Source organism: Coccinella septempunctata, chromosome 9 (genome assembly GCF_907165205.1).
Source record: "Coccinella septempunctata chromosome 9, icCocSept1.1, whole genome shotgun sequence".
Taxonomy (NCBI): domain Eukaryota; kingdom Metazoa; phylum Arthropoda; class Insecta; order Coleoptera; family Coccinellidae; genus Coccinella; species Coccinella septempunctata.
This window is the reverse complement of record NC_058197.1, coordinates 8,738,640-8,752,624: the sequence shown is the minus strand read 5'-3', so window position 1 is coordinate 8,752,624 and position 13,985 is coordinate 8,738,640. Positions and strand designations below refer to the sequence as shown.

General features: G+C 37.3%; 4 protein-coding genes across 4 annotated transcripts; 2 read left to right on the top strand and 2 right to left on the bottom strand.

Annotated features, from left to right (window-relative positions):
• The first annotated feature begins 1,072 nt into the window (after positions 1-1,072).
• On the top strand, positions 1,073-2,303 carry LOC123321101. The gene is made up of 3 exons (XM_044908604.1): positions 1,073-1,090; positions 1,301-1,806; positions 1,886-2,303. The coding sequence occupies exons 1-3, from the start codon at positions 1,073-1,075 to the stop codon at positions 2,301-2,303; spliced, it is 942 nt and encodes a 313-aa protein (XP_044764539.1).
• Positions 2,304-6,092: 3,789 nt separating this feature from the next.
• LOC123320482 lies at positions 6,093-7,220 on the top strand. The gene is made up of 2 exons (XM_044907814.1): positions 6,093-6,250; positions 6,315-7,220. The coding sequence occupies exons 1-2, from the start codon at positions 6,196-6,198 to the stop codon at positions 6,620-6,622; spliced, it is 363 nt and encodes a 120-aa protein (XP_044763749.1). The 5' UTR covers positions 6,093-6,195; the 3' UTR covers positions 6,623-7,220.
• Positions 7,221-7,520: 300 nt separating this feature from the next.
• Positions 7,521-8,354, bottom strand: LOC123321100 (putative nuclease HARBI1). Its single transcript, XM_044908603.1, has 2 exons — positions 8,048-8,354; positions 7,521-7,935 (listed from the first exon to the last, which is right to left on the bottom strand). The coding sequence occupies exons 1-2, from the start codon at positions 8,254-8,256 to the stop codon at positions 7,521-7,523; spliced, it is 624 nt and encodes a 207-aa protein (XP_044764538.1). The 5' UTR covers positions 8,257-8,354.
• Positions 8,355-12,929: 4,575 nt separating this feature from the next.
• On the bottom strand, positions 12,930-13,493 carry LOC123321099 (poly [ADP-ribose] polymerase tankyrase-2-like). The gene has a single exon (XM_044908602.1). The coding sequence runs from the start codon at positions 13,491-13,493 to the stop codon at positions 12,930-12,932; it is 564 nt and encodes a 187-aa protein (XP_044764537.1).
• Positions 13,494-13,985: the final 492 nt, after the last annotated feature.

Below are 13,985 nucleotides of genomic sequence, written 5' to 3'. Positions count from 1 at the left end.
AGATCAGAACCGGAGTCCCGATCAACATTTCCTTTGATGGCACTGTTAGTGTGACGGGCTTTTTTAACGAAAAATAGCATCTGAACTGAATTTCCGAAAAAGACGGCGCCGCGTGAAGTTAGCGACACCAATTTTTTTTTTTCATTAGAATCTACGATTTACCGTTCAAAATTTTCATAAGGAACTCCAGAATTCTTTCAAAGCTACCTAGAACTAAAAAAAAAAGTATTTTTCAAAAAAGTCGGCGTCTGTTTTTCGGTTTATCTCCCTATTATCGCTTTTTGAAAATTTCAATGGCTTTTTTTGGTATGGCCGTGAGTGACTACGAGTCAATGTTTTTAGGGGTCACGAAAACGTTGTCAACGTCTGAGGGTACTGTTTCTGAGTTTCATTGAATCAACAATATTTGAGGGTGTTTCTTTATACGGACGAATTGTTTTTATTTTAGTGGTACCTACGGTTCTGTTATTTTGTAGGTCATATAGTCCGAGAATTTAAATACTTCTTGTTCCAAAGCATTCAACAAAATCTATGCAGTTGATAACTATTTTCTATTTTGTCGTTGAGGATTCTTCGAAATTCTTTTTAGTTAGTGGTTGTATAGTCGAAGATCTTCTTGGAAGTCTGATTATTGAAATTTAACGACGTGTTGTGATCGAAGGGTAAATGGGACTCGAATTTTCTAATGACGAAGTGTACTATAGTCTATTCAAATATAAGCAATATAAACAACGCGTATCGCATGGTTTGCGCATAGGGCATCTCTCATTGGTCAAACGGTCATAACACTTATCCATACTTCGTCCGTTTCAGACTTCCAGGATTGGAATCGCAACGGAATGCAGATTGCAGACAGATATCATTCGAATCCAACTGTGCCAGCGTAAACGAATAGTATTTCGCATTCATTGTTTTGTAGGAACTCGCGGTGAAAATGTCAGAAACAGATACTGCATCTGAGAGTGATGCCTGGGGCCCGCCACAAAAAAGAACAAAAAAATCACATTTTTCTCTTCCGGAAAAAGAGATGATTCTGAATATTTATAGAAAAGAAATTGAGGATCATCCTAATATGTCAAAAAGGGACTTGGTGAGCATTGTTTCAAGATCATCAGGTGTAAGTAATTCCTCCATATTCAAAATTATTCAGGAATATAAACAAAACCAGATATTAACTGCACCTAAGAAAAAATCTAATTCTTTGAAAATTATTGATACGGTTGACGATTTGGACATGAATCTTATAAGACGAATAGTTCACGGTTTTTTTTTTCGTAATGAAATTCCTACAATTTCGAAGGTGTTAGAAATTGTCAACAATGACGACAGTTTACCTAATTTCAAGAGAACCACCTTCTATAAATTATTGAAGAAAATGCAATTTGCTTTCAAAAAACGTGGTCGTGATAGTCTCCTTATAGATAGGGAGGAAATAATTGTCTGGAGGAGAGATTATCTCAGAAAAATTCGAAAATATAGGGAGCAGGGTCGAACAATTTATTACCTCGACGAGACTTGGATTAATGCAGGACATACAAAAAATACCATATGGGTTGATGAGTCCATTAAGTCCTGTAGACAAGCTCGTCGGGAAGGTCTGTCCACTGGACTCAAAAATCCAAGTGGAAAGGGAAGAAGACTGATCATTTGTCATATAGGAGGGCAAAATGGTTTTGTAGAGAACGGCTTGTGGTTCTTCGAATCCAATAAGTCTGGAGATTATCACGAAGAAATGAATGGGGAATCGTTCGAAAAGTGGTTCTCTACAATTTTGCCTACCCTTGAGAATAACGCTGTTATCGTAATGCTATCATTCAAGAAAAATTGATTCCGTACCGTCTTCTTCAACCCGAAAAGAAGATATAAAAAACTGGCTAAACAGCAGAAATATTTCTTTCGACCATAATCTTCTGAAAGCTGAACTACTTGTTTTGGTGAAAGAAAATAAAGAAAAATACAACAAATATAGAATTGATGAAATGGCAAGAGAAACAGGTAGAACTGTGTTGAGACTCCCACCATATCATTGTGAGCTAAATCCAATCGAGCTCATTTGGGCTCAAATTAAAGGGAAAGTAGCTGCACAGAACTCCTCTTTTAAAATTTCTGAGGTTCGTAACCTGTTTCTGGAAGCGATACGAACTATTGGTCCTGACGAGTGGCAGAAATGTAAACATGTCATAGAGGAGGTTGAGGAAAAAATGTGGCAACTTGATAATATTATGGAGTCAACCATAGAGAGGGTAGTGATCAATCTCAGTGAAACTGACACCGAAGACGGGGGCGAAACGAATTCCGAATGATTTTTTTGATGATTTTTCGCCCACTTTAGATTATTTACGTTATTTTGTTTATCTTTTTTTTATACTTTTTGATATTTTTTTATTCAGAATACTTTTTTTGTGCATTATTTCAATATTATGGCATTTTTGTTTATTTATTTATTTTTTCTGAACTTCATATTTCGGTCAATATTTTCGATTCTGTGATATTTATGTTGATATTTTTTTTAGAGTTTTTCAGTTATGTGTAAATACATATTTTATGTTGAGCTGTTGTGAATTTTTTATTTGGAGATGAATACGGAGTACAAACGATACGATTGTGTGAATTATCCTCAATTCGACTCTGGACGGCAAGTAGCGAAGATCCTCCTACCTCTGCGCGAACTTGTTTACATTGCTCCGTCTTATATTTGAATAGACTATAGTATACTCAAAGCACAGCCGTCCTTGTAGACGGCTATGACTCACAGATACCCACAGATTTTATTGTGAGAGTACCTGGAATACGGATATTTCCGTATTCCAGGTACTCTCACCCCTACCCTCCTTAAGCTAACCGTAATCTTCTTTGCGCAGACGCAGATCACAATGCTGGTGAGTACAAATAGAATCATTTTGCATATTTGCAAGCGTTACTAAATTATTTACATATTGCAACTCTTGCGCTACCAGTCTGTAGTAAGTATGCTGCGTGTTCCAGTTTGGCACATTCGCTCAAGTCTCTTATTCAGTGATAAATTCGTTAAATATTTACTTCCATATTACTTCTAAAGAAAATCAGAAGTCATGGAGAACGGCACTACCAATGTTTCATCTATTGAATTCGTCAGAAATGTGAGATATTATTGGTCCGTCCGCATACGTTGCCGCATTTGGATTTCCATGTTGACACATTGCATTATAGAAGAAAAACTGTTCTGGAATTGTTGATGGGCGATAAGATACGACACAACTCCAGAGAGAAATCCATGATATGCCTTCTTTTAAAACATGGTGCCAGCAAGCGCGGATCCAGGGGGGGGGGGGGTCATGACCCCCCCCTGGACTGGACGAACCCTCAAATCTTGTGTTTTAAAAAAAAATGTTTCAATTGAGAAAATTGAATTGAATTTGAGTGTTCGTAAACATTTATTCTGTTTTTTGTTTTTTTTTTTTTAGTTGCTCATCATAATTAAGTGAATATTGAAGGGTGATTAGTTCCAATAATGAAAAATATCTTAATTTTGGAAGAATAATTTGTCCATTGGTCTTAGGGTGACGGGTGACCGGATTTATCATAATAATAAATTAATAAAATTAATGCTTTTGCTTTGAGGGGTGCATGTGTATTTTTTATAGCATGAATTATTTCAGGGTGACCCTAAGAACAAAAATGACAGTGGTTCGAAAAGTAATAGATGTGGTGATACATTTGGAAAAATAGACTCATATTTCACAAAGAAACAAAAGCATGAAACTAATGATTTACATATAACAACTAACAGTGCATGTGATAGTAGTTATTCTGCTGCTGCTTCTACTTCCTCGGTTTCGACAAATTTTGATGAAAAAAAAAAATTCAACTTCTGTTGGTCCTGTTACCAATACACACACTTCGGATTTTGAACAATTTGAGAAATTTTCTTCTGATATTGGATGGCACGTAGGGAACAAAATTGATGATTCAACTAAAGCAATGTTGTTAGAAAAGCATCGGGTGCCTCCTCCAAACTATATTTTTCCTCACTGTGTTGTCAACAAAAAAAAATAAACAAACAAAAAAATATGCACAAAGGTCGCACCTTGACAAATTTCACTGGCTTGTTTCGTCTCATAAAGAGCAGGGCCTTTACTGCAAATATTGTGCTTTGTTTGCAGTAAACTCAAATACATCTTTGAAACGACTTGTCACAGAACCGTTAAAAGTATTTGATAATTTGCTCGGTGAAAATGGTGCTCTGCTGACACATCAGCGGAACAAGTACCATGAGAAAGCTGTCGAAATAGGAAAAACTTTCTTATCAACATTTCATAAACCAGAAAATATCATTTTGAACCAGATTTGTAGTCAAAGAATGAAAGAAATCAATGAAAACAGGGAACGTCTGCGACCAATTGTCAAAACAATAATTTTTTGTGGTCGTCAGAATATACCACTACGTGGGCATCGTGACGATGGTAAATTATTATTGAATATGAACTCTCAAACAAATTCACTGCCCGAAAATGACAGTGTATTATCTCATGAAGAAATTTCAGAGCACTTCTGAGATTTCGTATAGATTCAGGCGACACAAAACTGCAACATCATTTGGAGACTTGTAAGTCCAATGCAACATACATCAGCAAGACTGTGCAAAATGAGTTGATTGATGTTTGCAAAGAGATAATTCAGGAGAACATTCTAGAGAATGTTAGAAAAGCTAAATACTTCTCAGTTTTATTTGATGAGACAACTGATTTATCTCATACATCACAGTTAAGCCTGTCGTTCAGGTATCTGCACAATTATATTGCGAGGGAAGATTTTGTGACTTTTTGCGATATTCACGAAATGTTAAGAAGTGATGAGGTGGATAACATTACAGGTAATACAGAGCTTAGACTGACTGGTGTAGCATTGGCGAATATCGTTGAAAACCTCTGCTCCAAATTCAATGTTGATTTAAAATGGTGTGTGGGTATTGGAACCGACAGCTGCTCAGTTATGTCTTCAGCAACGAAGGGAGCGGTACAAGAATTATCGAAAAAAGCTGTTCATGCCAAACGCTGCCCATGCAGCAATCACATTTTGAATAATTCTTTAGCCATGTCATCGAAAGTGACTTCTTGCCGTAACACCTCAGGTACAATGAGAAAAGTTGTTGCATTCGCCAATGCATCTGCCAAGAGACACGTTGGGTGGAGCGGCATGATGGGCACCTGCAATTCCAAGGAGAGAACTTGTTGAAGATATGTAGAGCCCTAGAAACGATTTCAACATCGCAAGACGGCAAAACTACTAATGACGCACACTGCTAACTCCGAACATTGCGAAGCTCAGACTTTATTATATCATCTGTCTGCATGTGTGATGTTTTAGGTAAATACCTATATCTTTTTTGCTCATTTTTTTCTGATGAACTATCTCTATTTCGTTCTTAAAATGATGAGTTGCAAATTTCAATTAGTAATTGTGTCATATATGGAAAATCTAACTGTGAGTTAAATCTATTAATTCATCATATTTGATGTTTCAGGTACAACTGTGTCTTTGAGACTCTGTTTCACCACTTACTGTTAAAGTGTTCGATATGTATTCAGCAGATATGCTAACATCATAATCACCGCCCAAGTTCCAAGTAATTTATCTGCTAGTTAACTATCTGAAAATTTTACTGAATGACAGTTTGGCAACGCCGTCCTCGTGATTGAAATTAGGATAAATGAGCATAGAATGAGGACAGAGTTAGTCAGTTATGAAGTACATTGACAGAAGAAGAAGAATTATGAAGACTTTTCTCATGTCTCTATGCTCTGATTTGAAATATCCAAAATTCAAATTTTTCTATCATTTTCAAATTGGTTGGTGAATTTTTAGTGAATGTGAAAGCATGTTAAAAAAAAGGGGAAAGAAATGTGAATTTTTCACGTGAGGATACCGATGCTCTCGTCTCGATTATAACAGAGCGTAAAAATATAATCGAGGACAAAAAAAGTGATGCTGTGACTTGGCAAGAGAAGAAGAAAGCGTGGAAAGATATAGAAATGACTTTCAATAGTAGAGGATTAGGGCCTTTCCGTGATGCGAAGCACCTCAAAATTAAATATGAGGCGATAAAAAAAAAATACCAGAAAAAAAGCTAGTACCATCCGCGCCGAGTTATATAAGACAGGTGGTGGAATAAATGAAGCACCACCTTATACAGAAACAGAAAAGAAAGTCAAAGAAATGATCTTATTATCTGTTGAAGGGGAAGAGAGCATATGTGATTCTGATCAAATTAGTGAGTACTTGCTATCATTATAATATATGATAATATCTGCAGTGATATATTTATTTATTGTCAGTTATTGAAGAGAATATAACTGAAGGATTTGTGCCATTGGAGCCAAATATAAAAGTTATTTACATGGAGCAGCATAGCGATTCAGGTGATAATCATAGACAAACGGAACAAGAAAAACCTCTTTCTCCATCAGTTCCTTCATCAAATTCAATAGAAGGAGAAGCAACTGAAAATACATGGAGCCAATGGAAACCTGCTTCCCTAAAAACAACAAAACATCCTGCTTTGTGTAAGTATTCTATTGATTTTTTTTCTGCGAACATATTTTACTCATTTTCCAGGCCAACTAAAAGAGAAAAGGGTGTTTAATGAATTGGGTGAAGCCAAACTTGCCTTGGTGGAATTGCAGAAAGAGGTATTAGAAGAAGAATTGAAGGAGAAGAGAAAGAAGAATGAAATTCTGGAAGAAAAACAGAAAATGGAAATCCATGAGCTACAGATGAAAATGTTGCGAGAGGAAATTCTGCACAAAACAAGTATGCAGAAAAGCATGAAAGAAGAGCAAAGTAAATTGTATGATTTGAAAGAGAAGGCACTTTTATTGGAGATTGAGAAGAACAAAAATGTATGCTCATGCAATAATAAAACCGCGAATTAAGTGAAATTTCATTAACAATTAACAATATAGGACCCACATTTTCATTGATGTTATTACCCAAAAATCGTTCAATATTTACAAGTTGAGAATATTCAATAAAGAGATAATAAATAAATAAAGAAACAAATTCCAATACAGTTTTTAATGAAAAATATTGTGCTCCTTATTATTTACAATAATGATGCGAAGTATTCCGATATAAGCATACTTCTTACATCATTTCCTGAAGCATTTTCGATTTCATTATGCTGTGGATCCTCAATTATGGATGTCGTAGCTAGATGGCCAGGTTCATGTCATGATTAGACAGTTTTCAATAATTCAAGAGTGAAACAGCGGCTTCTGAACAGAGAATTCAATAATAACTTAATATTAGGAGACAGAGGATATGAAAATACAAGTTATTTGCTGACGCCACTCCACAACCCCTCTAGCCCACAAGAACGGTTGTACAATGAATCACAAATCAGGACGAGGAATGTAGTAGAGAGATCTTATGGTGTATGGAAAAGCAGGTTTCCAGTATTATCAAAAAAAATAACACTTTATATTTCAAAAGTGCAAAGCATTATTGTAGCTTGTGCTGTGCTTCAGAACATTGCGATTATGTCAGGAGATAAATATTTTAATGAGGACTCTCAGCATATTGAAGAGGATTTTCAATTCATGGTCTACATCAGTCTGAACATTCATTGAAAAATTACCATGTCTGTCCCTGTAATATTCTGCGTTATCTCCACCTGGAGATTTTATTGTTATGTGGGTCTGGGTACAGTCAATAACTCCTATCACTCTTGGAAATCTGGCTATGCTATAAAATCCATGTATAACAGACTGTAAATTTGAGGGGAATTTAACAAATTCGGTTCTCAAATTTGCAATTGCCAGAGAAACCTCTGCAACAATTCTACATGCTGATGCTGCACTGACACCACTCAAATCTGCAACAGCTCTAAGAAAGCATCCTGTTGCATAGTATCGAAGTGTGAGTAGCAATCTATTCACTGGAGATATTGCAGAGTTCCTGAAAAAAAAATAACATACATTTATTACAACATAATAATATTCTCAATCACATTGTAAGTGCAATTTTTTATCACAATATAACGAAATTATATGAATGTGCAGGTACTTACAAGTTAGTTGTTGTTCTTATGTCATCCTCTATGAGAGACAGAACGTAATTAATAGATGCCTTCGTCAGTCGGAATCGGCACCTGAATTCTTCGTCATCATAGTTTTCAAAATGTTCCATTCTAGTTCTAATTTCACGACGTTTGCGAGGCCTCGATAAGCTCGCAAAATAATAGTCACTCTCATCTTCAAGACACTCAAAAAGATCCATTATCACAAAATCTGGTGTTGCGTCTGCAAACGTTCACGAAATACCTTCGAGATAAACTGATCGAGAGCAAAATTTTCTCGAAGTTTTGACAGTTCGGAGTGACGTTATCTGGCACATGAACTTTTATCAGCCATTCGATCTCTCAGTCAAAATATTCGACAGTTTAACAGTAAGGATAACCTAACAGACACCTGTGAAACACAATTTTCAGATTTATCTGGTGGATTAGTTGTGGATAGCTTATCTGCCACTTTAACAGTAAGTGGTGAAACAGAGTCTAAGTAGAATATTACAAACCAGCTCAATTGATTTGAAAAGAGCTACGGATGCCATAAAAGATACGATCAGTGTACTACGAGAAAAAAGGGAAAAAGCGGACGTAGTTTTCCGACAGCTTTTTGAAGAGGCGAAGGAAGTCGCTGAGCAGCTAGATGTGACTATTAAATGCCCTAGAATAGTCAAAATACAAATACACAGAGCCAATAATCAGCCTGTCCAGTCTGCAGAAGAGTATTTCCGCAGGTCTGTATACATTCCTCTTCTGGATTCAATAATAAACGATCTAGAGGATCGACTGCCATCTGAAGTAATGAATTTATTCAAATTAGGAGTTTTCATACTCAAAGTCGTTCATTCAAAAAATGAAAATGAAGATATTGAAATAGTTAATGAGTTGGTAAATGAGTACAAACTCCTATTAGAAAATTCTCCTGTTTCAATCGTTACGAATGAAAATCGCTTATGGAAGATGAAATGGCAACGAGAGAAGAAGATTCCACAGACGATATATAATCTTATTGAAAACTGTGATTCTGACATGTATCCGAATGTGAGAAAATTTCTCATTATACTCGCAACACTACCAGTTAGTGTGGCAACGGCAGAGAGGTCATTTTCCACTCTGAGGAGGCTCAAAATATGGTTAAGAGCTTCGATGGCAGAAGAACGACTTATTGGACTAGCGCTACTTCATATCCATAATGACATGTCTGTTGATGTAGAGGAAGTCATCACTCGTTTTGCAAGGAGAAATAGAAAAATTCCCTTTGCTATTTAGTTTCAACTTTGTAATTATTCTCATTAAGTTTTTGTTTTTGTAATAAATCAAATAAACTTCTTGTTTGTGTAAGACCTCATCAGAATTTTATTTTGGGGGTGCTGATTTGTCTCCAAAAAATCAATTGGCGGGTATGTAATCCACCTGACCGTGACCCCCCCCTTTCTCGAGAGCTGGATCCGCCACTGCATCTATTGAATTCGTCAGAAATGTGAGATATAATTGGTCCGTTGAAACTATATATGGCCAATTTTCTGAAGCATACGTTGCCGCATTTGGATTTCCATGTTGACACATTGCATTATAGAAGAAAAACTGTTCTGGAATTGTTGATGGGCGATAAGATACGACACAACTCCAGAGAGAAATCCATGATATGCCTTCTTTTAAAACATGGTGGCAGTCCTTTAAAGCAAGCAAGGTGGGAATACCCTTCGTACGTGACTCTTCTGAGGAGCCTTGCGAGAATCTTACTCCGGTGGCTGATGTAATGGCCGAGACATTTGCGTCCGTTTTTCTGACAGAGCCCGACAATTTTATTCCTAGTCCTAATTTTCCACGTACTGACGATGAGATATCGGGAGTCGACGTGAGCAGAGAACTGGTTCTTGGTTACCTTTCCAAGGTAAAGAAGCACTCTTCCCCTGGTCGTGATGGCATTTCTTCACAGCTGCTTCATTCCTGCGCCGATGCTTTGGCCGAGCCACTCTCCATTTTATTCTCCTATTCTCTTCGGACATCCTCGCTACCCTTGGATTGGATGTCGGCGTCTGTTACACCTATTTTCAAGAAGGGCGACAAGCTTTCGGCTCGCAACTACAGACCAGCAAGTTTAACATCCAGTGTCTGCAAAGTGCTCGAAAGAATTATCAGTGATAGATTGATGGAGTTTGCCCTGCAAAATAATATAATCCCCAATGAACAACATGGGTTTCTTCCAGGTAGGTCCACGATCACAAACTTATTGACCTGCGTTGACGATTGGACCAGGTGGGTTGATTCTGGTAAAGCGGTGGATGTTGTTTACCTCGACTTCGCACGGGCATTTGATCGTGTCCCCCATCGCCGACTCCTGGGTTAACTTGAACACTTGGGAGTGAGGGGCCCTTTGCTTTCTTGGATCGGATCATTTCTGTCCCACCGTACTTTTCGGGTGAGAGTCGGTGGTTATTTTTCCTCCTCAGATGTGAGTGTTCTCAGTGGGGTCCCCCAGGGTTCAGTTTTGGGGCCTCTCCTCTTCCTATTGTATACTTCTGATCTTCCTCGACTTTTTCGATCAAATTGCGCGATGTTTGCTGACGACACGAAACTTTATAATTGCCCATTAGTTAATACGGGATGTCTTCAGGATGACCTCGGAAGGCTTTCCGAGTGGTGTGAGGAGTGGTTGTTGCCTCTAAATGTCGAAAAGTGTTGCATTCTTCATATCGGCAGGGGTAACCCTAAGATTCCCTACTATATCGGCCGGCAGAGAATACGTAGCGTCTCTCAACATTGCGACCTGGGTGTTACCGTCACTGATGATTTGAGTTGGTCCAAGCACATTTCAACTGCTGTGTCAAGAGCGAGACAATTTACCTACCAACTGTCTAAAACGTTCCCTGGATGTGATATAGCAACAAGCAAGGCTCTCTACACTACATATGCTACTCTCTACACTACGGGTATGCTGGTCCCGTTTGGTGGGCTAATCTGAGGGGCGACCAGCAACTTTTAGAATCCGTGCAGCGATGGAATACCCGTATACCATTTGGCAGAAATCGCCCGGACTACCAGACAAGGCTGCGGTTGTTTGGTTTGTCCTCCTTTTTGGAGCGCAGGGAAAGGGGAGACTTGATAATAACTTACAGAGCACTTCATTCCCTCTTTGGATTGGACATGACTCACCTCTTCCCACTCAACCGGAACCGATTATTGAGAGGACACCGTTACAAGCTTGCCAAGGAAAAATTCAGTACCACACCGAGGCTCAACTTCCTCCCCAACAGAGTGTTTGAGGCGTGGAATCGACTTCCGGATAGGATTGTTTCGTCACGATCAGTGAACTCCTTTAAGAACTCTCTGGATGGATGGTCCAGCCAGCGACAGCGATAGTTTTTTTTTTCAACCAATCAATTCAACATTCAGATTTTATTCATCACTTCTTGAGTTACTCTTAGTTTCATATTGTATTTTTTTTTTTATTTTGAGTTTATAGGTTTACCTTTACTCTTGTCATTGTAATAATAATAATAATAACTTAGATGCGGTGGAACCATTATTCAGAGGATTTTACGGAACAAGGGTAAGTTAGTTGTAAATATTCTGCTTTAAGTCCGTTTGCAACAGAATTATTCATCTATGTTAGATCTTATGACCAAAGAAATAACCAGTCTGTATTCAAGTCTTTGGCTCGTACAAATATTTCAACAGAAGATTCTTGACGTCTGAAGGAACACCATTTTAAGTTTTCATAACGAGCTATGTATGCCACCCCTAGAGAATCAAAATTCCCTTCAGAAAAACAAGCTCAATCTATGACACTACTAGATCCACTGATGTGCACATCTGTGGATCTCTTAAACAGAGTTTCATTCAGCCAAAGTACCTAATTTTCCGAATATCACAAATATTTTTAATTTTTGAACATCAAATTACTCGAAAACTGTAAATTATACGAGGAAATATGAAGAATACTTTAATTTTACAAAACGTTCGAATATTCATTAGATAGCGTCCAACTTAGTTTCAAAATTTAGGTTCTTTGAATTATTGGTATTTTTATGGTAATAATGAGAGAACTGGAAGACGTGGGTGATATTTCGTATACGAAAAAGACTTGAACAATTATTGAATAATAACCCTTGCGATTGACATACATTACCTCTGGTTTTATAGGATGTTATATCTGAGGAGGAAAGATTGCTATAGATAAAGTTTGGGTTGCAAGAAATAAAGGGGGGGTTGTACTGTTAAAAATTGTTTTGAAAAAAATCACCATATTGAATTTTAAATTTTGTTTTATTTTCATCATATAGTACATAAAAATCATATTATAATGAGTACATACATTCAAACTGGTTCAGACAAGTCACACTTTTGTGTATCAATCAGCCAGTTTCGGGATCTGAATAATGATCACAGAAATATACTTACAGAGATTTAAAAATTATTTACGAAATTTCATTGCCTTTCGGCGTCAAACTGTTTATTTTGATATTTAACTTCACATTTCAATATACCTAACCTAATGCACACTTTTTTAAATTTTCCATATCAGCTATCGAGAGCCAATCAATTACTATACCCATACAAAGTGGTGGTAATTTCCCCTCGTATATTCTATTCAATTTGTCTGCACTTTCAGTCATCATCTTCAACCTCCTTTTTCCTTTTGTGAACTTGTAAAGAATGTCTGGACCATAAATTGGATAAGAACCCACTTCGAATGTCCGAGGTTTTCAAATAATTGCTTGTCCTCACCCGTCCGTTCAAGCTTTCTTTCAGATTTTCGAGAATTTTTGTTCCCTTGGAAACTTCCTAGGCGATAAATTTGAGAATAATCCTGCTCATTTCGTCCGTTATTTCTGTGCTTGAAATATAACGTAAGAGAAGAATAGCATCATCTGTGGTTATCTCAAGATGGGCACTGTTTCTCAATAATAATAAAGCCATTGGCCCAACGTTTTTTTTCAAGGTATGATACGAGTGGTGTGCGTCCTCGGTAATCCTTTGTCTCCATGTCAAATCCTCTACCTAGGAAAGATTCCACTATTGCTGCAGCCTCAGCTGTTGCTTCTTTTGATCGAGAGGCTAATGTGTGCATCGGAGTATAACCTTTCATGGTTCTAGAATATAAAGAATTGTATTCCATACATTTCCCAACAACCTTTTCATTTTGTGGATAGAAATAACAAGCATAATGAAGAGGGGTTTGCTTTCCCGTATCCGTTTTTTCCATGCTTCCTCCATGCTCAATAAGTAAATTTATGAGCTCTATTCTCTGGTATCTTGCGGCACGATGAAGTGGGGTTTCGTCGTATCCGCAGTTGAGCTTGTTGACATCGGCATTCATTGCCAATATTTTTTTCGTTGTTCTGAAAAATCCTCTTTCGATGGCAATATGGAGTGCTGTATCTGCCGGCGATACTCCGTGGTGCTCGTTGATGTCTTTCATGAAATTCAACATAAAATTGAACATATTTTTACCTGAAAACAAAGAAGAATATTGGAACGGTTTGAAAAAATCCATTTTTCGGAAACACTAGACATAGGAAGTGCTAAATTCATTTTGTAGATCTTTCAAGGACGCTTCTGATGAATCGATATTATACAACTTATAAAACATTTGACTCCATTTGGTGACCCTGACGATGGCATATTGGTTAGCTCATTCAGATCGTAACTCCTGTCGATATTCGTATCGGCGGGTGGTATGCATCTAGGCTATTGGGGCTCTAGCCCCCCAAAGGCTTTTTCAAGAGGTCCCTCATAATCATTCGACACATAGAACTTTCAAGTATTGTTCGAGTAAAAAGTAAAATAAGATTGGGCCAATAAGGTTATTATCTGAAGCCATTGAACTTTCAGAGTTCAATGTATGAAGCTTACAAGTACAGCCATCTATTGAATGTCAATGTAATTCGCGAGAATTTTGTTCGCGCTGTCATCTAGTGGTTATTTCGGGATGGGT